The sequence below is a fragment of the Zonotrichia albicollis genome, chromosome 1, assembly GCF_047830755.1.
Source record: "Zonotrichia albicollis isolate bZonAlb1 chromosome 1, bZonAlb1.hap1, whole genome shotgun sequence".
In the NCBI taxonomy this organism is placed as follows: domain Eukaryota; kingdom Metazoa; phylum Chordata; class Aves; order Passeriformes; family Passerellidae; genus Zonotrichia; species Zonotrichia albicollis.
Genome location: NC_133819.1, coordinates 41,792,397 through 41,819,136, shown reverse-complemented (window position 1 = coordinate 41,819,136; position 26,740 = coordinate 41,792,397). Strand labels below are relative to the sequence as shown.

At 40.1% G+C, this 26,740-nt stretch overlaps 1 protein-coding gene across 1 annotated transcript; it reads right to left on the bottom strand.

Annotated features, from left to right (window-relative positions):
- GPD1L (glycerol-3-phosphate dehydrogenase 1 like) lies at positions 1-25,917 on the bottom strand. The gene is made up of 8 exons (XM_074539095.1): positions 25,535-25,917; positions 20,723-20,900; positions 19,462-19,602; positions 15,749-15,887; positions 14,453-14,565; positions 6,273-6,506; positions 5,793-5,899; positions 1-2,956 (listed from the first exon to the last, which is right to left on the bottom strand). The coding sequence occupies exons 1-8, from the start codon at positions 25,900-25,902 to the stop codon at positions 2,860-2,862; spliced, it is 1,377 nt and encodes a 458-aa protein (XP_074395196.1). The 5' UTR covers positions 25,903-25,917; the 3' UTR covers positions 1-2,859.
- Between the last annotated feature and the right edge of the window lie 823 nt (positions 25,918-26,740).

The following is a 26,740-nucleotide window of genomic DNA, read 5'->3' as shown; positions in this document are numbered from 1 at the left end:
TTCCCAAGACAAAAATGTTTATTTTTGTACTAACTCTTCAAACAGGTATACATTCAACATCTCTAAACAGAATCAGTACATACGATGAGGGCAAGTTGAGTAAGTATCATTAGAATGTAATACCTTCCTTAGCAAGTAAAGTTCATAACCCAAGAATTAGTTACAAATTTATGACCCCTTACACAGGGGCTAATGATTTCAGTAAGACTATCCCAGTACCAGGCAAAACAGAGTGTTTGCAGAGCAGGCTCATTCAGTTCCAGTACCATGTCACAGTCTTTTAATGAGCAGTAAATAGTGGGGGAAAAAATACATAGTGCCAAGCTGAGTGTTCTCCAGCACTGAAAAGCAAATGTAAATAGTGAACTATCAATAGAATTTAAATAAACTATTTTAGTTATTTTAGTTACTGAAACCTCAATTTTTGTCTGAAAATATCATAACAGACTGGAGAAACGAATTCCATAAAAACCTTTTCTCTGGATTTGTCTTAGAATATAAGTTTCTCTAAAAAATAAGAACAATTAAGATTTGAGACTTTCAGTGGTAGAAGTAGTATTGGAATAATAAAGAAATAATTTAAAAATATATATTAATTTACCACATTTACCTCATATAGCCCTTTATGTATCTTACAAAATGCTACTGTCCTACATACTACATGTAAAAAAAAAGTTTATATATATAATGTATATGTACACATACAACGCGAAAGCCACCAATTTGGTATTAAAAAACCAGAACAAAACAAAGCATAAGCAAACACATTGAAAGTTATGCAGTAATGAGGAGTGTATGCTCCATGTGTGCGTTAGCATAACAGTGCTTCCAACCTTAAAACATCCTCTTAAATGTCTAAGCAGAGTGCTTGCTCCAAGTCAGCTCCACCAGTGATGCTCCCAACTGCCACAAATGTCTGATGTCACTTAACTTCTGGCCATCTCCTATGTTTAGCACTAAATCAGAAGTAAGGCAAAATAACTTTTCACATCCCTGAATATCTAAGGACATTCATGAGATCTTCCAAATATTAATTCAAAATAATATAGGAGCACAAAAAAATGGTACCCCTAAGTGGAAGGGTCTTCCTTTCTACACAAAGTTGCCCCAAAGCTTCCCTATTTCAGAGTAATCCAGGTTATGTAAGTATGATAATTATTCCCAGGCATCCTCTTTGTTTTAGCAAATTTTGAATGACAACCTGAAGTTTTAGGATGGGTGTGTGCTCACGATTCCTGTAAAACCACCACTGAGAACAGTGAACAACAGTTCTGATACTGCTCAGATGTTAGGTGTGGATATTCAGAGCAGATGGGCAGTCTTGTTCTATAAATTCTAATGCCAACCCTTGTCTCCCAGTTGGAAGGAGTCCACCCTTAATGTGCCTAGCATATATTTCATAAAAAAACCCCCACACTTAAGTATATAAGAAAAGCAAAACAGATTTACTCATCTATCTTTTCTTGCATCAATCTTAAAAAAAAAAAAAAATCTAAAAAGACCAACCAAACCAACCACCCCCTGCCCCCTGCCTTAAACTGCATAAAATCACAATTTTTCCAATAACAAATAAAATTAACCTCCCTGATAAAACCAAGGTTCCTGGAAAAAACCTAGTTGAGACCCTGGGGAATAAAAGAGATGGATGCCTTTGAGAAGCTTTCTGGGAGATGAGTTGTAAAGGATTTGATTGAGCACCCATAAAAGTTTTGTCCAGTGAAAGAGTAACTCCAGAGCTGGGAAGGCTGGACCAGGACTACAGCCCAGTGGACGTGCCAGTGACTGGCAGGCACTGAAATGAATGCAGTTATCGTACTGGCACATAACCCTGCTGATGACACAAGTGTGCTGTACCAAGGGAATTCCCCTGACATTCCTTGGAGTGTTGTGTGGAGCTCAGCACATTGCAGCTAAGCTAAAATCACAGCAGAACAACTTGGAGCAGTGGATACCCACAGCTATTCTTCATCAAACAAGCAACAACAGCAGCGAAGAACAACCACAAGTAAAACAATAAAATGAACTGTAGGCTCAAGGGCTCAGAAACCCCAGGTGAACACTTCTGCTTGCTTCGGGGAATGGGATTCTAGAAGAGCCTAACAAAGAGGAATAGTAAGGGAGAAATGGAGAAATACAAAAATGCAAGGATTAAAAAACAGAAGGGGAGGCAATGATCCCCCTCTAGAATATTCCCTTTAAAACAGTGTAATTAAAAACTTTAAATTCATTTAGAAATTGGTTTCCAAGTAGCTTGACAATTTCAACAACTTTCAAAAATCAAAATATTCTTCACTAGAGTTCATTGAAATATCCCTGCAGCCCTCTGAAAAACTGCTACAACTTGTTTTGCATTAACATTGCTTAAATTAATATAGTCATAAGCATGCAAAATGTTAACATTTAATTGCGCATACAGAATAAAACAAAGTTCTAACAGATTCCTAATATTTCAAGGTTACACGCTTGATACAGCCTCTGATCAAAACCACTGGGATTCCTCCCAGTGTGCCAGCAGATTGTGAACCAGGCTTGAATAGAAGACAACAAAGCATTGTGTTTTATGGTGCAGGAGCAAACTCAAAGTACACTTGTGTATACACAGCAGGCAGGTAGTGCAACTTTTGTATTGTGGATCTTCGAGGAGTTGCACGCCAGCCAGTAAAAGGAAATCGCCGAGCCAGCACGGCGTGCTGTGTCACACACCTGGGGACAGACACCGACAGCCGCTCACAGACACTCGCGGTGCTCCTGGTGCCTAAGAGCAGCTCTGAACAAAGCTCAATGACAGCTACAGCCACTGGAACCCCGACACAAATTGGAAAGGCAGAAAGCTGCGTTAGCACAACAGCCTGAGGGCTTTTACTTGTGCTGTGGGTGATTCTGAAGGCAGGATACTATGTCTGCAACAGGTCTCCCTTCATAGCAGATTTCATACACAGCAGTGAAGAGTGGAAACCTGAGGAAAGAGGGTGGGGAGAGTGAACACAGTGTAAATTTATTCTGTAACATTTTATTAAATGAAAGAAATATAAAGGGGTGAGGAGAGGGAGGGGGAAAATGGAGAGGTGGAAAAAATTATTTCTTTTTTCTATTTGCCAGGTGCAAATGCTAGGCTGAAAAGCAGGGCATAACTACAGAACCTGCACGCATCTCTGAAATAGAGTGACTCTCAGAAGCCTAGCTAGCTATAATGGAGCCTGAGACATTCATTATGCATGGCACAACCATAAAGTGATCTAAAAAATAAATTTAAAACATTTTTCCTGGCTGTTCTCACAGCAGTACCCATCTGTGGTTAAAAAGGATGACTGGCACATCTGTTATGCAGTACTTCTCAGCAATAACTTGATAATACAGAATATGACAAAAAAAGACCCAGGAAGACATTGAAGGTCAAGTTTTTTAATAAGAATTGAAAAATAGACCTGGATTTTGAAAGACAAAATTCCACATCTACTTTTTTTTTCTTTTTTTTTTTTTTTAGACTGGCCACATCTCCAACACCTTCAAATTATTCAGGCTTCTCTGATAATCTGAAGGTTTGCTATAGCCAAGATACTTTACAAAATTTGTATTTGCTTTCTGTCCATCCCAGACAGTAATAGCCAGACAAGTTCAATTTTCATACAAAGCCTGGTAAATTTTGGGGGTTGATTTGTTCATCAAGTACATATACCCTTTCAGCATGGCTTTTTATTCTGCTGCATTTTAACCAATGGAAATAAAAAACAAGGGTCATTTGAGATGGTGAAATAGTTAATTTCTGAGTGATTCAGAATACATCTGTATTAGGACTTTCTCCTTAGGAAATATGTCCCAGCAGTCACTCTAAAGCTTTATGGGCTGTAATGCCCATTTCAGAGTTGAGCAGTCCTGAGCACCATGTATGATGGCCTGTACATTCTGCTGTCACTGTTACATTGCAGCAATGCTGCTATCAGCACATCACCCTGAACTAGACTGACTTGAGTTTTGTTTCTACTTCATTGGTGGAAAAAAAATTACCACACAGCTGCTCTCTCAAATCCAATGCTAAACTGCTCAGATTGTAAAACCCCTACTAGGAAATCTGCAGAAAAAAAATATACAATGACTTATGCATTTTTTAACAAACCTCACTCACCTTGTATGATGCACTAGGCTGAAGGGGGGTTACATTTCCTGTTGCCATAAAAGCTTTTGTTAGCATAGGCACTAACAAAATTTGCTGTGACTGTGTGAGAGGTGGCCACAAAACAGATGAACCTCCCAAAGCAAAAGCTGGTTTCCCACAGGTTTAGGTACAATACTGGCAGTTACTGCTCAGTGAAGAAGCATCACTACTACAAGCTACAACCTGATACCTAAGTCCTGCTGCTCATCCCAGAGAACATTACTGTGCACAGGTCTGCCACACTTCACGTGGAGAAACCTGTACCAAGGCTGACTGCAGGCTCAGGGCCAGCAAACTCCAGATGCATCTCAGGCCTGAGCACATAAAGACAGCAAGGACTACAACTGCTGAAAAAAAGTAATTGCACCATGAGTATCAACAGGCATCAGCCCTGCTACCAAGGCTCTTCTGAACTTTGATTTTTGCACATTTCTACATAGACTTGGGAATAGTTTTGCAAGATCAGAGTATGAAATTCTACCCTTATGAGACTCTTTCCTCTTCACTTTGCAACCATGGCTGCTCTACTGTGTTTTATGGTTTAAAGCAGTAGTTTTTTCAAAACACTTTGAAAGTTGTCTTCAACAGTCTTGTTGAATGAGACCTTTTAGGAATAACTGACATATATATGTTGGCATGCCAAAAGGAAATTAGCAACACTGTTTTCATGTCTTTTATTAAAAACACAACCCAAAATCATCCCTAATGCACTTAATTTGCTGTATGTTTCATTTAGGGAATCATAAACAGTAAAGAATGAAGCCAACATTTTAATTAATTTTTTCTGCAGTTAGCTTAATTACTGTATAGTAAGGAGACAGACTTAGATACCTTAGATCCAAAGATAATATTAAAACATTAATCATTTAATGCAGCTGATGCATTAAAACTAGACTTAAAAAAATGCTTTTGAAAAAAAAGTAACAAGGGTTGGTCTTTTGACTGGCAGTTTTTAAATTTCTGATTTTTCCTCTTTAACAAACAGCAACAGATAAATGTATCCCTTAATTTTGTAAGAAGACAACTGTGTGTGTGGCTATAGGAATCATTCATGTTCTGACTTGAATACAAGTGAACCAAGCCAGGACAATCTGCTTAATGTCATACCACAAAAAACCACCCTGACCTACAGAGGCAGATGGGAGGTTTTAACCTACAACAAACTGGAAGTCACATTAAGAAGGAGAAGTGCAGTATCTAAGCTAGAATCCATGTGGTGGAGGCAGTCACTCTATACAGATGATCACCAAGCTACTCTCCTTAGAGGTAAGTAATGAATTTACTACAATGAAATGAGATGTAGCAACTTTTCACAGTCTCTTTAAGAAGCTCTACTTTCATGTATTTTTTTCTTTTCACATATTAAAACACACTTGCTGTGCTTTTCTGTAGTAGCAGAAGACAACAATACACTCTGCAAACAGGACATTAACAAATTTAACGTCACACTAATAGCTCTATCTACACCAATGTTATTTTCAGGTTCTATTCACTTCTCTTTGATTTTAACTTCTAATCTACTGTTATTACAGTGATTTTCTTTTTGGCTATTACTTTTATGAAGATATCAAAACCAAATATGCAGAAAGAATTATGGAGATAAAAAGGGGTATGTGGAAATTGTTTCATCTGTTCTTACTTGTCCAGCATTTCTTGCTTCTTCAGGATCTGATGCACTTCTGCAGAAGTCTGTGGTCCTTGGAGTTTCTGACCACGCAACATTTCTGCCTCTAATTCTTCAAGAGACTAAGCAGCAGAGGAAAAAAGAAAGCAAAGGAGAGGTATGATAAACTTTTCAGAAGCCTGACAACATAATATGGATGAAAAAAAATAAAGGTTACTGAGAGTTTTTTTCTTTTTCAAAAGTAATCTTGAGTGAGCATATAGAATATTCTCCCATGTTCTTGTTTGTAAGTATTCTCTTATCTCTCAATCTCTTTTTTTTTAAATCACCACCCGCCCACCTTTTAATATACTCATTCTAGCCAACAGACTCAGAAAACACGAGGAAAGAGAAGGGTGCTACCATGACTCAGCTAACTCTCCTGTTACTCCAGCAACTGCCACTCCAACAGTGGCAGTACTCATGGGAACAGATTCCTCCCAGAGAATGAGGTACCTTTCCAGATGTAACGAATGCTTCTGCTACACGTCGGTTCCGGCCACCGTAACACGTTGTGATGAGATCAGCAATGCCACAGCTCTCCAGGAAAGTGGCAATAGAAACCTGTCCCGTGCAAAAAATTTTGGCAAAGGCGATCATCTCCATTAGGCCAAGGCGAATAACAGCAGCTTTGGTATTGTCACCGTAGCCAAGGCCATCGCAGAAACCAGCTCCCACTCCTACTACATTCTAACAGGAAGAGAAATGGGAAATGACTCAATTACTGTCCTCAAGAACAGCAAACACTATACTGCTGAAAGACTAGGTTGCTAGTTTGGGTTATTTTGGTTTGGCAATTTTGATGTCTATGGGACAGCCTAAAAAAAAAAAGAAAAAATATAAGGCAAAACATTTCCAAGGATAAAAGCATAGTTAAAACTCTGACACAAGTTGCCCCTGAGACAGTGGAGCTATTATTATTGACCATCTTTAAGGACAAACAGGTTGCACTACACCCAAACAAAGTTTTAGCCAGACTGAGCTACTCCTGCCCTGAGGTAAGGGTGAAGTTACACTGACATCCTACAAGAATAAGTCCCCTTATTCAGATTTTCTTAATGATTAAAGCACCAGTACAGCTAAAAAGCATTTAATGACGTCTGTGATGGCATGCTACAGGACCAAATTCAGCCAAGCCAATAGTACCCAGCCCTTTTAAGTATACAGAGTTTCTATAACCATAATAGTTCATAAAGGATTCCTAAAAGGTTCAAGATACAAGAAGACCTCCCTTAGCAAAAAAATGGTTTGCTTTTTCCTTAGACCTGGTGATGACCTTCTACAAAGAATGTGCTGTTAACATTCAGCTATATGGTCCCTGCTTTGGTTACAGAACATACACATTTGATGGGACACAATTGAGTGAAGCAATTTCTGGCTTGGGAATCAGAGCAGGCACTAGTTCTGGTTCCACTATCCCCACTAAAACAATCCATCTAACACAAACAACCCCACAAAAAGATGGCATTCTGACATATAGATAAAGAAAGCAAGGAAATAATGAATGTTAATATCTTCCTGCATGAAACAGCAGCAGCAGCAGCAGTGATTCAACAGAATGCACAGGAGAACCGACATTATGACTCCTAATGTAGCATCCGATGCAGGGAAAAAAATAAAATTAAAAAATCAACTTTAACTGTTGATGAAGACAGATCTATAATCAGAAGATGCTACTGAAAACAACCACTGATTAACAGCTGGTTTGGTTTTGGACTGTAAGAACCACAAATGCCAGTCATGGCTAGGTGACTCTGAATCACATGATGCTAGAGGATCAGTCATTGCTTTTTGAGCAGCTAGCTGAAGTCTAAAGGTGATCCTAAAAATTGCAGACAGATATCCCAACATTAGACCTGAAGCAGCCCAAGGCAGTCAACTTTAAAATTTGGTTGTTTAAATCATCTTGGCTTAGATCTTAGCTGTGGTGATTCTGTCAAGGTACACTTCCATCAGGCACCTCTTGCAGAGCAACATTTAGTATTTTTTCATTTGATGGCAAAGTAAGAGGAAGTCAAACAGATATTTAAGAAGTTTTCAGATGGGATAACCCATTCAAATGCATTTTACATGTATGGGAAATCTCTAAGTACTTATCACTCATCTAAAAACACAAACATGACTGAGCAACCTTTGGGCTTTTTCCATATACTTCTTGAACACTCCCATACTAAAACTTCCCCTTCCCTCCAGTTTTGTCTGCTTGACTTTCCACTTTGAAGCAGTCTGCTTGATCATAATTTACAATACAATTTGGCCTACAGTATTTTGTTGTCTATTTGTACCTTTTGCAGTGTTTGTCTTTGGAGCAACAGAAACAGTCTTTTAAGTAAGTCATACCAAAACCAAGTCATCTGAGGAAATGGGCTAGGGAATAAGAGAAGTTGTGAGCCCAACTCTAAAACATGAGCTCCTTGTTTGTACAATGTTCCCATTGTGTATTCTTACACAGTTTGCAAATAATGAGGAAACAAGACAACAGATTATGCTCTAGAACACATCCCCGTCTAGGAGACTGTTATGTCCTGGCACACATATCCCTCAAGCCACAGCTATTAATTTACAAGGTCTACCATCTGGTTTTATTTAAATCCTTGAAGAATCTCTGACAACTGTCTGGTACCTAATATACTGTAGAGAACTAATTATACCACATTGAAAATTATACCTTACTCAAAGATGAGCCACCCCTTTAAAAACAACGACAAAAAATCTCCCCAAACTTACAACCCAGTTATCTTTCAGTCCCAAAAAAATCTCCCCAAACTTACAACCCAGTTATCTTTCAGTCCCAAACAAGATCAAAACAGTTAGTTTGTTACTTGAAGTCTCAGGCTGTAGGCACTAAGCTGAGCTTGTTTCAGGAAGATGCACAAGCAGAACACAAACTGACACACAAGAGCCTAGTGGCACTATCACTATCGTGAGATTGTGAGATTGTATGAGAAGTACATAAGGCAGGAAGGGTGACTGACCTGGCAAAAACATCTTTCTGTATTTCATATGGTTGATTTTGAATGCTGCCACTGACAAAGACTACACCTGAAGTGTCCTGGTTTCAGTTCACTTCCTTCTTAGTAGCTGGTACAGTGCTGTGGCTTGAGATCAGTAGGAGAATAATGTTGATAACACACTGGTGTTTTGGTGGTTTGCTAAGTACTGCTTACTTTAGGAAAGGAACTTTTTAGTGTCTCATGCTCTGCCAGTGAGGAGGCGAACAAGAGTCTGGGGAGGAGGCAACACAGCCAGGAGAGCTGATGGCCAAAGGGATACTCCATGCCATAGAATGCCATGCCCAGTATACAAACTGGAGGCATTGGCTGGGAGCCATCAGTCACTGCCTGGGCACAGGCTGGGCACTGGGCAGCGGGTGCTGAGCAGCTGTAGTCTGCATCACTTGTTCTTCTTGGGTTTTCACTCTGTCCTTTGTTACAATTACTATTACTACTGCTGATCTTGTTACTGTATTTTCCTTGATTTCAATTATTAAACTATTTGTATTTCAACCCTTGAGTTTTACTTTTTTCCACTTATTCTCCTTCCCATTCCTGACATGGGGTAGGGGTTTTGTGAGTGAGCAGCTGCACAATATGCAATTGCCAGCTGGGATTAAACCACAGCTTGAAGTTACAGGAATTCCTGCAAATACCCACATATAAAGTGGATATGTATTTGTGCAAGAGGAGAGACCCCACATTTCCATGAGATTAGAAACTGACTGTATTTGCATGCACACATGGGAGTCTGAGAGGCCAATAAGCAAGTGCCTACTGACAAACATGCTCCACAGGTTCAAAGATACTGTCACAATAACCCCAAAAGGACTGCAACACAATGTTCCTCTTGGCCTGAGGCATTCAGAGCTCTCAAAATCACTACATGCTTAAGCAAACACACTTCCCTATCTTGGCATTAACAGCTTTTTGCATGAAAGCACACATCCTGACCATGATTTACAGTGTGGTTTCATATTGCATTTGATTTTAAGCTCCTAAAATACTTTGCCCTAACAGACGAGATGTTCTGCTATCCTGGTGTTAGTCCTGGTTATTCTAGAACATGAATAAGGAAGGGATTTAGTTATTTTTTCACTGGGCTAGTGAAGCTATGCTCCAGAAAAGAAATGCTGATCTCAGGCAGTGCTCACAGTATGTGTCAGAACAAATGAGAGAAAGTGTCCTTTACTTGCACACAACCTGCTGCAAACATGCAAGAGGTCACAAATGCGAGGACAACAGATGACAAAGAAAACAAGGACAGGTCTGCAGACTTTGCTGACAGATTGTTCTCCTACAGAGTCAGTCCTCAGAAGTATCCAATATCCAGCGTACAGCACGTTTTGTGGAGTGCCCATGCAGACAGCTTCAGCAGCCATTTCTGAGGCAACCATTACTTCTCCATAATTAAATGGATGATACTATTTCACCTTCCTTGAGGCAGTGTCACAGCTCAGCATAGCCTGCTTTCTTTCTGTTTACACATGAACCTGGAGAAGCTCATTGCTTCCCCTCATGGCTGAGAAGAGGTCAAATGAAAAGACTCAAAAAATCAAAGACAGTATCAGCAGGACTGTCAGAGAGGTTAAGTATAAACTGTTTGCTTGCTCCTGGTGAACTCGAATTTCATTTCCACTCAATCTCAGAAAAAGGAAAAACCTCTCACGATCAACTTCTAGAGTACCTACACTGACTATTCAACACTGACTGCCCTAAACACACTTTGCAAGTAACAACCCTGAATTACATAACCTGGTAAACAATAAATCCTCACCATACTTCTTACTTCTTTATTAAAGGCTTAGCTGAAGCTGGAAGGTTTAGATGAGCCTGAAGCAACCCAAAAGGCAACCCCAGCTGCTGCTTCTTCCTTGAGTAACTCCCATCTGTCTTGGTCCTTGGCTGCTGCCACTTGGGGGTTTTTAACTCTCCGGATCCCTGATCATCAGGCAGCTAGAGCATGGCTGTTTTTCCATATCCAGAGGTTAGATTCTTAATCCTCCTCCTCTCAGGCACCCCTTGTACTGCTGCACTGGGTAAGTGAGCTAAACTGGGGTATGGTTTACCCCCGAGACTGCAACTACAAGCATCTAAATGACCTCTCAAGGATGTGGCCAGGTTCATACCCCAGCTCAGTCTGGCCTCACATCTGTGCTGCTTCTAACACCACACTGGCACAGGTGGTGAGGACTCTAAGGACACCTGAGGTGACAGCCTTGGGTCCATGTTGCCCTGCACAATCACATCCATCAGTATCCAACAGCACCTCCACATGTGAGCATAGCTGCACATACTATTTTTACGTGACATAAACTTCAAGCATTTTCTAGGAAGGCCCATTCATCATCTGATAAATGGCAGGTGTACTTGCAGGTGGCCTTGAGTCATGCTGCCTGTAAAGCCAACTGGGCACCTTGAAACAACTATCCAAATTTCAACTTCGTCAGTTTCTGTCCCCAACCCTTAGAAAAGGTCAACAGACAAATGTGAAATGTTCATCAGCCCTCAAAAGAAAAAAAATATCCTCACGAAGAACATGCCAAGCACTTTTGTTCCAACAGTCAGGTTACAGTAGAAAGCTGTCCCTCCTCAGTACCATCAGATTTTGTAAAGTCACTGCCACTGTCTATTCAGTCAGTCTCCAAGCTGGCACAAGACTGCCTTTTCATGGCACTGATTTCTGCACTTCACTTTATCTCCACCAGCCTATTGTCACAAATCTAAATACAGTAAATGAAGTGGATATTCTATACATATCCATATATAAATAGCAATCAAGCACATGTTTTCCTATGATCACCCAGCTGCACTACCTAATATTACAGTCTGAACTCAAATAGGCTTCCAAAACCAAATTTCAAACCTGTAATTATCATTGTAAGGGAAAGCTGTGCTCAGAGCATTCTTTGTTACCCTTCTGTATTTTTCCCAAGCTTTAGGCAACCACCCACGCTGAAAATCTTCCCTGCGTAGAAAGGCTTGCAGAAATAAAGAGAGGTAGAGTACAGGCTTTTAACAGCTAGTCCATTATGCCAGTAATAACAGGAAAGTCTCCTTTTCCTAAGCTGGTATTTGCAGGAAAGTGCAGAAGCTGGAAGAATGTAGTTTTCCATAGTGTACTGTTTCTCATCCTTCAAATACCAACACAGGAATTGTTTTTACTATTTCCACATCCAAAAAGACAGTCTGGAGTTACATGTTTGACTGTTTACCCCGTCCTCCTTGCTGTAGTTCACAGTGCCACTACTGACATTTTGAATTGGCACTGCTATAGAAAGAGGGTAGAGCCTCTCTTTTCATGCCAATGTCTCCATGCAGCATGACAGTGTCACCTTCTGAAATTGGAACTTCCTCCTTCCAGGAAGTTAAACAAAGCTAATATTTACTATTTTTTACTGAAGTAACTTCCCAAGTTTAACAAACTGTCAGCTGACTGAAGCTACACATTAGATTTTACTCTGAAAATAAAAAAGTCTACTTTTCAAATTTTTATTACGAAGACTATCAGATGCATGATAAGAAAGCAAAGCTCTTTTAGAAAATATGTACAGCTTCTAAGAAAAAACACTATTCATATCTGAGTTTTGCATTTTGCTTTGCACTATGGTAATAAAACCTTATCCACAGGTTTAATTTTAGCTTCTTTATTTTCTTTCAGAGCCAGACATGTTCCCAATGCATTAATAAAATTTTTCAATCTTTGAGAGTAAAACACCTGAGGACATTATTTACATGCTGCCACCACAAGATTTAGGATAAACTAGAAAGGGTTTTAAATTAAAAACTACTTTAAAAATACAATTTTATTAATATTTTCTTTTAGATTAAGACAGACTTGTATGTATAAAGAAAGACATCGCCCATACTAGAATGATGGGTCTATGCCACTTTATACCAGTTTTGCCTTTTAATTATGCAAGAAATCCACAGTACTTTTAAACCAGCTAATCTATCTTTAATTCATTTTTTGTTTAGACCTTATACCATGCATTTTTTGGAAATTTCAACTCAATTAATAAAATATACTGCAATCAATATGAAATGACTAGAGCACACCAAATATAAACACCTTTTCAGAAATACAACTAGACAGTTCAGTCTGCAGGATGCATGATGAATAATGAAGCAGAAGAGAGCAATAAGGCAAGGTTACAAAAATCCCCTAAATTCTCACCTTAGTATCTTTCCAGGCCAAGAATAACAATCTATTTAAATTCTACTGCAGTTCCAAAGAAATACTGGTCTCTTGCCTGACTTGGACCCTTACAGTGGAGTTTTGAGTGTGTGCTGACTACCTGCCCAGCTGGACGGGCGTGCTGATCTCTAATGCCCTTTCACAAGATTGGTCTGAATGAAAATTTCCTGGGACAGAACTCCTCTAGCAGACAAGAATTTAAGCTAGACAGAAAACATCCTGCTGAGCAGATTTAAAGAAAAATAAATCTGCAAAACTTTTTCAAGGGTCTATATACAAGGATTTCTTTTCTGGTAACTTTCCCACATCATCCACATCATTTTGAAGTAATGACTGTGGAGCTGAATTATAAGTTCCATAATCTGAAGAAATTTCTCTCTATAGAGTAACTCCAAAGCATGCTGCCCCAAAACACCTAATCCCATCAGTGCACAGACCCATTACCTCCTCTTTCTCAGGCCTTCCAGTATGACAGCTGTCAAGACAAAATTAAGGAAATTAACATGCCAAAAAAATGCTATTATATCTATCCAGCTACTTTCACTAAGCAGGAATCAGAGTTCCTTATCTTAAGACATCATTGCTTGGTGTGGTAGCTTTCCAAGCCAGTTAATTTAGTTTAGACAAAATTTCAACAGCAAAACCAAAGGCAGACAAAATAATTATTCAAAACACAAAAAATAAGTAAGCCAAAATAATTATTAAACCATTACACCCATCAGAAATTATTCAGGATAGGTATCAGATAATGTGAGCTACTGTACTGTTTGCTAGGGTGCCAAACAACTAATGCCTCCCCTTTACAAATGGCCTGTAAATGACCTGAAAAAACAGCCATTAAAAATGTTTAAGTTAGCCTTTGCTTCCTGTTGGCATCAATTTTGTTATGAAAAAGATTTTGTTATGAAAAAGATTTTTCTGTCCAAAATAACTTTTTTCCTACTCAGGTAATTTCTGTATGTGATTATCCACACAAACCTTATGTAGTATATGTCCTTAAAATATGAACACATGAATGCTCACATTGCTTCAATCAATGAAGAGGGAGATATTTTGGTCAACGCATACGAAGCATTAATGCTAACTTCTTTCTCCCTTTCTTTTGGTGAACACATTTTTGCAAAAAGAAAAAGGGAACTAAAACAGATTTAGAAATATATCAGCCAGTTAAGATGAAATCAATACTTGCTTCATGACAGTGTGTAAGTTAAGTGGAAGATGTAGAAAGAGAACCTGGCAGATGGTGAGACACAGATCTAAAAGCCAGCTCTCAGAAAATGCTGCTCCCTCATTTCCCCTCTGGCTCTTCTGGAAATATTGTGTTGCAGTTTTACATATTATATAAAATACAATGAACTTTATTTTTTAAATGTAAATACCCTCATTTCTTTTCCTACAAGGATCACTATTTCATCTGTGTATCACCTGCAGCCTGTTAATCTTACCTTCAGAGCACCACACACCTCAACTGCATCTGCATCATTTACTACAGTTATTCGGAAGTTTGGAGTCTGCAGGAGTTCTTTGAAGAGAAGGCCATTTTCCAAGACTTTGCAGCCTATTGAGAGAGAGAAAGGAAAGCTAAAAAAAAGGGAATAATTTATTTGCATGTTATTTAGCCTTTTCTGTGCAAGCCAAAATGCCTAAAAGCAGAGATAAGGTCATTTTATTTCAATCCTAAATAGAATCCCTGTTCTAAAGGACCAATCACGGTGACATTGCACTTAAAAGCTCTGCACTGAGTTATTGGGGACTTTTATCAATTTATTATCTGCCAGCAACAGGTTCTAAATAACAATTCCATTAATTCACTGTCCATTTTTTGATCACTGTCTTTAAAAAGAACAGCAAATAATAAAACAGAGATGAATTAAGAAGGAGCAATTCTACCAATTATTTCAAAGCCAGCACGCCAGAAAAATACCTACTGATAAAGGTATGTCAAAGCTGCTTTATTAAACAAGCATGCTGCCCCTGACAATTGTTTTTGAACACTAAGATGCTGTTCAACCATTCAAAATTAAATTCAATGCAAAAGCTGTGAATGAGATGTTACAAAGCTAGCAGTGCACAAAACCCTAAAAATTAACACTGAAAAAAACCATAATATGAACTCCGTGCCATAAAGTGTGATATGTATAAGTACCTGTATACATATACACACACACATGCCTTTCTAGAAACTGTAAAACCCAAGACTAGGCACATCCTCATGCTGCAAAGGTGTGCAGACATCAACACAGAACAAAAACAATTTCTAGTTTTTGTGGGAACAAAGTATTTTTAGAAATTAAAACAAGATACCTTAAAAAAAGAAACAAAAAAGCCAAATCAAAACAAACATGCATGAAGGTACTATCTTTGACAACAGCACCTGAGCTGGAGTACAGAATTTATAGTTGTTTATCCACGTAAAGCCATTCAGACCCAAGAAAAAATCTTAAACAGAGTAATAAAATGAAGCAGTTTGTTACATGAAGGGTGGTAAAAAACATGCTTGTATTTCACATACTAAGGTAATAACCCTAGTAAGAATAGGTCAAATTGTGGACTTCTCTCTCCCTCTATTCCCAGTATTGTCCTAGTACTTTTGGAAGTATAAACATTCTAGGAAATTCAACCAACAGCTTCTGGTAACAGTCAGCTAATGTCGAAAACAGTGAAATTCGAGCTATTTGGTGGGCGCCTGTGAGGACGGGTGCATGTTTATTTTTAAATATTCTTACAACTTGGAACAGTACCTATTGTGGTTTCACAGAATTTGTCTGCTGCCACCTCATTGGCAATGTTAGCTCCCATCAGCACACTGATGTCTATTCCCATCTTCTCTCGAATAATGTCAGAGATCAGTTTGAGTCCCTCCGGGCCTTGATCTATTCCCTGCAGCCAACATTAAATGGAATTACTAAACAGTCATTCATTAGGCACAGCAGAGATGCAAGCAGAACACAATTAGTCTTGTCCACAGGTGAGAAGTGAAACAAGGACTATTCAGACAGAGACTAAAGATGACAGGTGTACTACCACAGGCACTTCTGCTATTTTGACCTCTCCAAGATGTCTTAGAATTGTAGGAGGCAGCACCTTAAGACTTAGGACTAAACTCTAGATGATGAAACCAGTTTTTATTCCATCCTCAAAGATCTAAGAAGTGCTGAACATTCTGCTTTTTTAGTTCAGAAATCAAGGGCTTATTATCAGTATATCCTTAATCAGTGAAGCATAACCAATCCATCAGTTATGAACCAGACCTGAACTTGGATTTGAAATTACACTGAAACTCACAAAATAGCATCTGAATAATTTGTTTTGTGAAGAGATATCTGAACTGAAGTATCAGAGGCAGGTTCCCCAGTGTATAACCAACAACAGTTTAGTAGTAGAAATACAAAAGCAACAGCCATTCACAGATATGTAGAAAGCTGAACAACTGAGAATAATTAACTTATAAGGACATTTTTAATCTGTATTTATAATGCACTCTTTACAAAGTGTGAAAAAGAGGCAGAAATAGGGCCTTAGAAAAGATCACCCCACATATTAATGCTGCAGAGAAGAAGAGAGTCTGGTACCCTGAACTGCCTGAACTAGAACTTCAAATAAGATCACCTTCTTCCCATAAAACTCTTTTCTCCCAGCCTGCTAAATGCAGAATCCTTTTCAGCTTTTATTACAGGGGTATGCAGACCAGCTATTGAAATAGCCATTCTTTCCCACAATATACCACAATACTTTAATTTAAGGCTGAGGATTTGATACTTTTGGAATTAGTAATTTTGAGTTACTATTTATAGACAAAAAGTGTTATCCTGTATTACTTCCATATATACATATACATACACACTTGTATGCTGCCAGCAGTGACATTTCAGGCAGGCAGTAATTTCCACAGGTTAAAGGTGCTGCTCCTTAAATAACATGCTGCAATGAAGAGACATGCAGAAATGCCCGTATAAAACCTGCCAATTAAACTAATGCTTGCATTTCTGCATTATTTTTCAATTTGTATTGCTTAATGCACAGCTCTGCTCTCTCATCTTTAATGAGCCATACAGAAACAACCTGAAAGCAAGCACACAATATATATTGCATTTTTCCCCCAGAGTGCCAAAAATGTCCCCACAAAATAACTGTAAGGTCCCTCTTCCTAAGCAGGCAAATAATAAACAGAAAAGCATGTACACATTGGGAACAGCTCCAAAAATGTAAATATCTACACAACAATTATTCATGCAAGTGAAAGGAGACCAGAAAGGCTTAGGTGCCAGATTTTGCTCCATTGTGAAACAGACACAACTCCTGACAAAGTCAAGGAGAACTGTACCTGTTTCTTGTAGAGTTAAATCCAATACTGAATGACAGAATAAAAACCAAACACTCCTTCCTCCCTGCAAAACCAAGGCTCCACCATTTTCACTGGGCAGCAATGGTCTGCAGGCAAAGCAAGTGACCTTACTGCTTGCATCCTAACATGCCTGTCAGAGCAATCCCTGGAACCAGTAACAGGGAAATGAAAATGAGACTGATGGTGAGGTTGCCTGAAGAGTATTTTGAATGACTTTCAGCTACCCTGCAACTTATGCTCACTGCTGTACTGCACTCTAAGTTTTATATGGTTCCTCTCCCCACAGCCACACAGTCACTTGTAAGGTTTCCATCCACAAAGAGCTAATGTAAAACAACACAGATGCAAATGTTTCAATAGAAACTACTATTAACCAGCAGATAAATGTCTTTATTTCCCAAAGACTCAGTTTTATTGTCAGACATTAGGCTCTGCATGAAGATTAGACTGTCAGAAAGAAAAAAAAACAAAAAAAAAAGACTAAAAGATGACACACTGCTAACTTGACAGCCAATTTAGAAAGCACAGAAACGAGATGTCCCACGAATAATAGTTTTCAGAGCAGAACTGCACTTTAACTATCAAAGTTAACACAGGCCACTTTAACAGCATTAGCATTGAGCATGAGACTCAAAAATTATGACACTGATGAAAACAGCATGCCTAAAGAATATGTAAAAGTGGAGGAAAGAATGTGGCGTTAAATCTCTACCCTTTCTTCTCAAATGACACTTTTAATGATGCTATGTTATGCCTTTTCAGTTATGCCTTTTCATAAATACTGGCACGTACTTTGCATTCTCCTGCAAAACATGAAGGGGCCTCACAGCATTTCTCTGGAAAGGCTGCCTATGGATGCAGTGCTGCAATGTGACAGTGGGAAGCTGCCCAGTAACCAACCCTGCACTAAAGATTTCTTCCCCTTTCACACCCTCCCCTTTTTTCTTTTTTGTTTTTGTTTTGCCAAATATAGCCATTAATCAACACTCCATTAGAGAACTTGTAATTAGTATCCAGAACTAATTCCAAGGGAATATAGGCCCAGGACTCTGACTTCATATATGTTGACTTACACCTCATTTAGTCCAGCAATTTCATTAGTTATATTAGGAGAATATAAATCACATTTAGCAAATTAAAGAAGAAAAAATATCTCCAGCATTTTTAACAGTGCCTTATTTTACCTTTCTATAATATGAAGAGTTTTTCTACAATTTGGAGCAAGAACACTTTGGAAGCATTACTTTTTCATACCTCAGAGCAATATACCAGTCAGCACTGACAAAACAACAGATTTTGTGGGCTTTGTTAGCCAAACTAAAGAGACAAGCTTGCAGCATGCAGTGATTGAGGATTTTTCTTCTTTTTTTGAGCACAGATCCATAAATGTATGATTTTCCAGAGAGGACAGGAAACAAGGGAATGTGTGCCAAGAAAATGGCCTACAAAGCAACAACAAACCACAATCTTCCAAACCTCTTGTGAATTGCTTATTATTTCCAGAGGAAAAAAGCCCACCCACCCAAAAACAATCCCAAAAATAAGCTAATCCACATTTTTAAATTTTTCTGCCAGCAAAACTACAAACACTCCAGTGAAATGCCTCCCACACCTCTGCCCTTTCCTATTTCCTGTGCTCAAACTGTCTTTGGGTGATGCTGAACAGACTCTCTTGTTGCAACATAATATTTGACATGAACAAGAGCACTATCCTCTCAATCACATGAAATTCTCTCAGCAGTTCTTGAAATGATCAACTCAGCATGTGGGATGTGCATTAACAATCACAGCATTATGCTTGTGCTCTGCTCTTCATCTAATGATGCTTTTGGAAACAACAAATAAAAGACTGGAAAGCTTAGCAGTGCAAAACATATCGACTCCCTCTTTCTTTCTAAAAGTCTTGTGAAGAGCCTCATTTTCCTCTTCCTGCAAGCCTTGTGTAACAATCCACTAATGTCCAAGACAAATTCTAATCTTATATCTAGAAAGGTTTAATGGACCAATCAAGTGAATAATGCACCAAGACTTTGCATATCAAAATATCAAGTCACCTTGTCTCAGCTCCATGACACATTCTCAGTTATTAATGCAGGGTATTTATTGTACCTTTATGAGACTTATGCCGAGGGCTGTACTGGGTACGTGTCCTGTGATCTCATCGCAGACTCGCTGGATGAACTGATGAGGAATGACAAAAACCAGCAAGTCTGCATCCTGTACTGCTTCACGAAGGTCTGGAATAGCAACCTGTGTAGTTATGGGAGAGAAAGGCTGTATAACTTCTCAAAATTAACACTACACACAAGTGGTATTTTGTCACAGACATTTCTTCATAGAAATCCTTTCTTTGGGATTTGTCCTTCTTCTGGGAAGCAAAGGGCCCCAGAAGAAGAATGTAAACAAATTGTTATCGGCTGTTGTGAGATGTGGCAGGTGATCCTGTGATTGGCTCATTTTGCATGTTTCCAACTAAGGGCCAATCACAGGACCAGCGCAGGGGAGATTCCTTGAACACAGAACTTTGTCATTCTTTCTATGCTATTCTTAGCTGAGCAGCTCTCTGCAACTTCTCTCCTTATTCTTTTTAGTATAGTTATAATGTATTATATATCATATATGAATAAATCCAGCCTTCTGATCAAGGAACAAGATTCTCGTCCTTCTCTCACCACAGTGACCGTCTAAGGTCGCTGTAATAGTATTTCATAAAACTAAAATCACAGAATCAATTAGCTTGGAAAAGGCCTCTGAGATTATTGAGTCCAGCCTTGGAACAAACACCACCCAGTCCACTGGGCCGCAGCACTGAGTGCCACATCTGGTCCTTTCTCAAACATCTCCAGGGATGGTGACCCCACCACCTCCCTGGGCACCCCATTCTAATGTTTAGTCACTCCTTCTGGGAAGAAATCCCTCTCAATTCCCAAACTGAACCTCCCAGCTGGATCTTGAACTTGAACCCGAGCAGTTTGGTCTCATGCTGAATGCCACAAACTACTGCATTTTGTCACTGAAAATAAGCAATAGCATAGACTTCCCAGACCAACAGCTCCAATCCAAGGTTGAGGCCAATTTTTTTTTATGGGTATAGTCAAAGCTATTAATCTTGCTCTTGTTCTCACACTTGCTTTCTTGCATAGAAATTGAAAAAATATAAAAACCAATAGGAAGAAAGAGTACATTGGATTTACTTAACTGCAAAATTACGTCATTTTACTTGTTTAAATTTTTGATGTCATCAGTAAAATAGCATAGTCTGAAATATTATAGACCCCAGAGGTGTTAACAAAACAAATTTCTAACTCCATTTACAGCACAAGCAATATTCCCTCTGCTCCATAACTACAATTTAGCTTTTGAGCCTTACCACATTATCAGGCAGCTTGCATCCAGGGAGATACTTTACGTTTTCATGGTCAGTATTTATGATTTCTGTCAGTTTTCTCCCATTAATATCCTCCTCGAAGACCCACATGTTCACTGTGGGATCAAACTTCTGCAAATTTTTTACATTATTACCTATTATTCTGGCAACTGCAGAACCCCTGCACAAAAGAAAATAAAAACAGTCTTAAAAAATTATGATTTTGCTGTAGGAAAAAGAAGACTTTGTTTTTAAAAGAATCACAAATTCACAGATTATTAGACCAGCTACCATAAAACATTCTGATCTGGTAAAATAAGTGGAAAACTACACCAGTCATTCACATCTGCTGCCTTCTCTCAACTACAGCTAAAGTAGGTTGGACTGAAGCATTTACTGAAACATCCTTATTTATTTTGTTTTCTTTACTGTATTTCCCCAAATCAAATGAACTGTATCTTCAAAGCTGAGGTAAAAGTGACATATTAAATTTTATTAAATGTGTCATTTTCACCTCTAAAAGAGATGAGAAGCTTCTTTGCTGAGATGACTGACTCATAAGTTGTTGTACAATACCAATAGGCATTGAAAGCCAAAAATCATTTATATGTTGCAGATGTTGTGAGCTTCATGGCTGTGCAGCCAACCTCACAGAACTGAACTATTGGAACAGCATCCTCTGAACCTGCATGGAGACAAGTCCATTACTGTTATCTTCATATTCTCCCCAAGAACAGCATACAGTGAGATCTGTACTACAGTGATCAATTTTACTTCTGAAATCTCTAAGCAGTAACAAAATTAATCACAATTACAAGAGGAAGAACAAACACAATCTTCCCTTTCATCATTCTATTAAACCTGTTAACCTAAATTCCTTTCCTGGCATAGGAGGCAATTTCATAATTACAGATAACCTACTAAGGAGACACAAAAAATTTTAAGAGATGTGATAAAAATACAGAGTAATGATCTAAGGCGCGCGCGCGCGCGTGTGTGTGTGTGTGTGTGTGTGTGTGTGCGTGTAAACCACACACTTTATTAGGAGGTAAGAACACTAACTTTTCCAATCTAGTTATACTCACACAATCCCCAAATTTATATTGCACATTGCTTATAATAAACCCATAGCTGGTAACTGAACAAAGTGGGTTCATTCTGCTTCAAGAGCTTACGATATGGCACAACTCATTGGGCTGTATTAAAGATGTGCTAGCACATGACTAAGGTTGCTTTCTAAGTAGCAGCAGAAAAAAAAATTAGTACCCTAAGGAGACCTTTTATAGTCAAACCATAAAACTGTGTGTCTTAAAAGACTGGAATTTACTTCTCCAATAGCACTTCACACACTAAAAATGCCCCCAGGTTCAGGAGGTGATACAGAAGACAATTGCAAGCCATCTCTATCAAGCCTGACCAGCGTGGTTTCTGCTGCACTGAGCTCACCAGCTCAGCCTCCAAACGTCAGATCCATACACACAGCAGAGCTCACATTCAACACAGCTCAGGTATGTGTTCTTCAGACAGTGCTTTGAGTTCCTTGAACAAAAGCACGTTTACTCCTACAGATTTATATACAAAGTTGGGATCCTGGCAAACTCACTGCCTTCTGTTTTCAACTTCACTGCATATTCTCTGTGCTTGCTGGTGACAGAGCAAGACAGAAATAACTGATTCAGCAACTCTCTGACTGGGATTTTCAGTCTGCCAACAGGTCTGGCAGTGTGTACTACTTATGTGAGACATTAATTCTATTACTATTTAACACTTAATTCCTGAGCTGTCTTTTTTTTTTTCACCCTTTGAATGCAGTATTAAGAAAAATGGAGATTTGCCTAGTCTTAGTTTCTGAATTCAAGAAGACAAGAAGATTCTCCTGACTGACATCTCTAGTTCATCATTTCCCATGATGTTGCAATCACTGTTTCAGTACCATTTCACAGTTGGCCTGCTGTCCCCTCACCACTTTTTAACTAAAGCACAAAAAGCTCCTTAACTTGCCCTGATAACAGCAGCAGTGGAGGTCACAATATGCAAGTGCAAATGATATAATTAGCTAGCTCTACCACTGTCCCTGTAAAATCACCTCAGTTAAACCACAGTTCCTCCCAGTTTTCTACAAGTTCCTAGCTGCATAAAACCCTCTGTCCAGTAACTTCCCATCTCTTCCCAAATTTTACAGTTTCTGTTCAACTTTGGCAATCAGGCTACTTAAAGACTGGTTCCAAGAAAATGATGAGGGATAAATTGTGGCTGTGCACACCTCATTAACTTGCCCTGGGAGTGTTATCAGAACAGGCTACAGAACATGATCAAGGCAGGCCTGCAGTGCTTTAAATGACTCTGGGCAGTCCTGGAATCCCAGGGCTCCAAGGTGTACTCTCTCAACACTCCAGACACCTTACTTTATTCCCTGTCTTAAAAGATGCTAACAGAATCACTGATCCAGCAGCTGAGCAACCCTAAAAGGGCAAGGCCAGCAGACAGCACAGCTCCTGCTCTCCATGCTGAGCCATCTGTCCTGTCCCATGATCTTCCATCAGGTGTCAAGTGACCCCTGCCAAGTCAACTTCATTGTTAAGGTGACCTTCCATTGTTAAGGTAGCAAACCAGGCAAACAGGTCTGACTGGAAGCAGTCAATCAACCAAGGCAACTGGCTTAGCCCTTGTAAAGCTACTGTCCTGCCAAGCTCCCTTAGGGCGTTTTTCATCCCAGATATAGGTTAAAGGGCTATGAGAAGAATTGTCTGACGGAATCACCTCACACAGAACTCCAACCCACTGTCTCCAAACTGCTCAAGGCGCCAAACCCCACTGAGATCAACTACTTACATGCCTACAAGTCAGGCACCATCAATCACTCACTCTTAAACTCAGGCTTCAAAAGTACATAACGTACATAAAGTACATATCATTGATAACAAATATCAATGATCAGATATTTACAAATGCTTCAATTTCTTTCTAGTTACCTGCTTTAAAGCATTAAATACTAATATTTTAATTAAGTATTTTAGGACTGCAGGCCCCATATCAAAAGGCACTTTCAAGGTTTAGAAATTTAGTCCAATTTAGTTCAGTGATTACACATACACAGTGCTCATACACAGAATCACAGCGCTCTTTGCAGTCAGGGTCTGGTGTCTGTCATCCCATGGAATTTGAGGAAGAAACCACCTACCTCTCCAAAAATCACTATTTTCAATTTTTGATTACTTTGGTTTCTGCTTTACTCACATGAAAACCGCTGCCATTACATATGAAAGAAGCTGTAAGTTATTTACATACATTTATCCCCAAAAGGAAGAGAGAATGCTGCTACCAGGCAGCAGCTTTTTTCTTTGTCTCAGCACAGGAGATATAGGCATTTTGCCACTAACTCGTCCTATTAGGCAGGAACTTTTCTTATTTATTAAACTGATCCAGTGAGGTGTAAACAAAATACATTTACATATGGTTATTGTTAGTAGGCAATATCTCCAAATCCTTTTGCTTCTGCAAGTGTTCCACAGTCAAACACAAATGGAGTCAAACTTCTTGTGAAACTTTTTCTGGACTTCAACTATAGAACAACAGCCACCCACTCCTAAAAGACAAGCCCTAACTGCATAATTTCCTTGTGACATATAGTGCAATGCACACATTTTACAAGCTGGTGCATGGAAAGCAAGAGATGCTGCACTGAAACATCAGCCATTCCCTCAACAAGGGGATCACAAAGAAAAATAAAACTTGGCAGCTGCTGGTGTTTTTAACAGCAGCAAAAGCCAACTGCGTGGAGTGGGCAGGCGGGGGGTGAGCAACACGTCTAAGATCATCCTGACAAGACTGGCAAATTTGGTTTAATAAAACACAGTGGCTTGCTCTGCACGGAATTCTTCTGAGTTTAATATCTTAAAAGAAAATGGTACCTGAATAATTTTTGCTTAGCATTAGTAATTGGAAGTGACAAACTGTGAAGCCCTATTTCTACAACACATTGTACTTAATTTATTCACTGTAAAGAGGGATCTGGTGTAAGAAAGAGAAGTAACTAAAGAAGACAAAGGGTTATTAACATGATACTCCTCTGGAAGAATGATGTCAAGTAAGTCTATTGCTTTCAGTGGATGAAGAAGCAAGTTTATTTAAGTCTAATTATAAACTAGAGATAGAGACAGCATTAAAACCTAGTTTCAAGCTCTCAGTGTGCTTCAGCATAATCATTTTGGAGGGCAAAGAAAAAGAAGGTATTTCGAATAACCCAGTGTCTCGCAATTCTTTTTGGGACTGTCTTTGACAATAGGCACATGACAACACAGAAAGCCCCGAACAACACTTTTGCAGACAAGTGAGGTTGTTAGTGAAGCTCTACAAGCAGGGAGTAAGTTGGAAAAAAAATTTAAAATGTACAGCATCTTTAATGTCTACGTCATCTGCTATCGGACAATGCGCTCAACAAATACCAGGTTAAAAATATCCTAGAACAACTTCTTCGCAGGACACGCGGGTGTTTACAGGCACTAAAACCGCGGGCTCCATTCTGCCGCTTCTCCCTCCGAGTCCGTCACGGCAGCACCTCCGCTGCGAGGGAGCGCCGGGCAGGGCAGGACGAGCCCTCCCGCATGGAACCAGCGCGACCCAGAGCCCGCCACGGTCCGGCGCCACCGCGCTCCACCGCCGGCACCGGGTGGCCTCACGGCCGCCACCCGAGGGGAGCGCGGCCGCGGCGCCGGGCGGGAACCGACAGCCAGGCCCGGGCGGGCACCGTCTCCGGGAAAGGCGGGCCGTGGAGGCCGCCGAGGTGCCCGCCTTGTCAGGGCCCGCTGCACTCACCAGTTGCCCGAGCCCACGATGCAGACCTTGAGGGGGCCGGCGGAGAGCGCCATGGCAGCGCCGCCCGCGCCCCGCCACAGCGGCCAGAGCTCCGTGAGGCGCCCGCCCCCCGCTCCCGCCTCCGCCGTCAGGGCACGGCCCGCTCTCCCTCCGCCCTGCGGCGTGACGGGAACTGTAGTTCCGCCCCCCGGCCGCCCGGACCGAGGCGACCGAGGGTGAGGGGGGCCCTCGAACAAAGCAGGCAATCCCGCAGGCACTGTGGCGTATCGCAGAGCCACGGAATCATTTAGGTTCGAAAAGACTTCTGAGAGCATCGAATCCAAGCTATGGCCGAGCACTACAACCAGACCATGGCACTGAGTGGCCATGTCCAGTCTTTCCTTGAACACCTCCAGCGACGGTGATTCCACCACATCCCTGGACAGTCCATTGCAATATCTAATCACCCTTTCTGTGAAGAAATTCCACCTAATGTCCAACCTGAACCTGGCATAGCTTAAGACTGTGTCCTCTTGTCGTGTCACTTGTGACTTGGGAGAAGAGGCTGGTCCTCACCTGGCTACAACCTCCTTTCAGGTAATTCTAGTCATCAATAAAGTTTCCTCTGAGCCTCCTGCCCCAGGCTAAACAATCCCAGCTCCCTCAGCCACTCCTCACAGGACTTGTGCTCCAGACCCTTCCCCAGCTATGTTGTCCCTCTCTGAACACACTCCTGCACCTCAATGTCCTTCCTGAATTGAGGGGTCCAGAACTGGACAGAGCACTCAAGTTGTGGCCTCACCACTGCCAAGTGCAGCAGAAGAATCCTTATTGTCACCATTAGCTGCTGAACTAATACACATTTCAGCCATATATGTAACAGCAAAACTTCTGCTCTCTCCTAGTGCTATGTAGCTTTGGAGTAAGTCTGTGAAGGCTCCCAGCTGTGGAGGAACCGATGTATCAGGTAATAAAGCATGTTAGGCCTGGAGGGATCTTAGAGACAGAAATATGAGTGTTTCCAAATACTACTTTGCCCTCAGCCTTTAGCCAAAATCATATTGTTCTCTATCCCACATGCTTCTCCAGGGGGAAAAAAGTGGATGTGTTGTTGGTCTGATAGATGGGTGTGAGTCATCTGTGATAAACTTTTACCTCATATGTGTATTTCTACTGACTCTTTTAGCTGTATTGAATAATAAATTACCAAGGAAAGACTGAGAACCA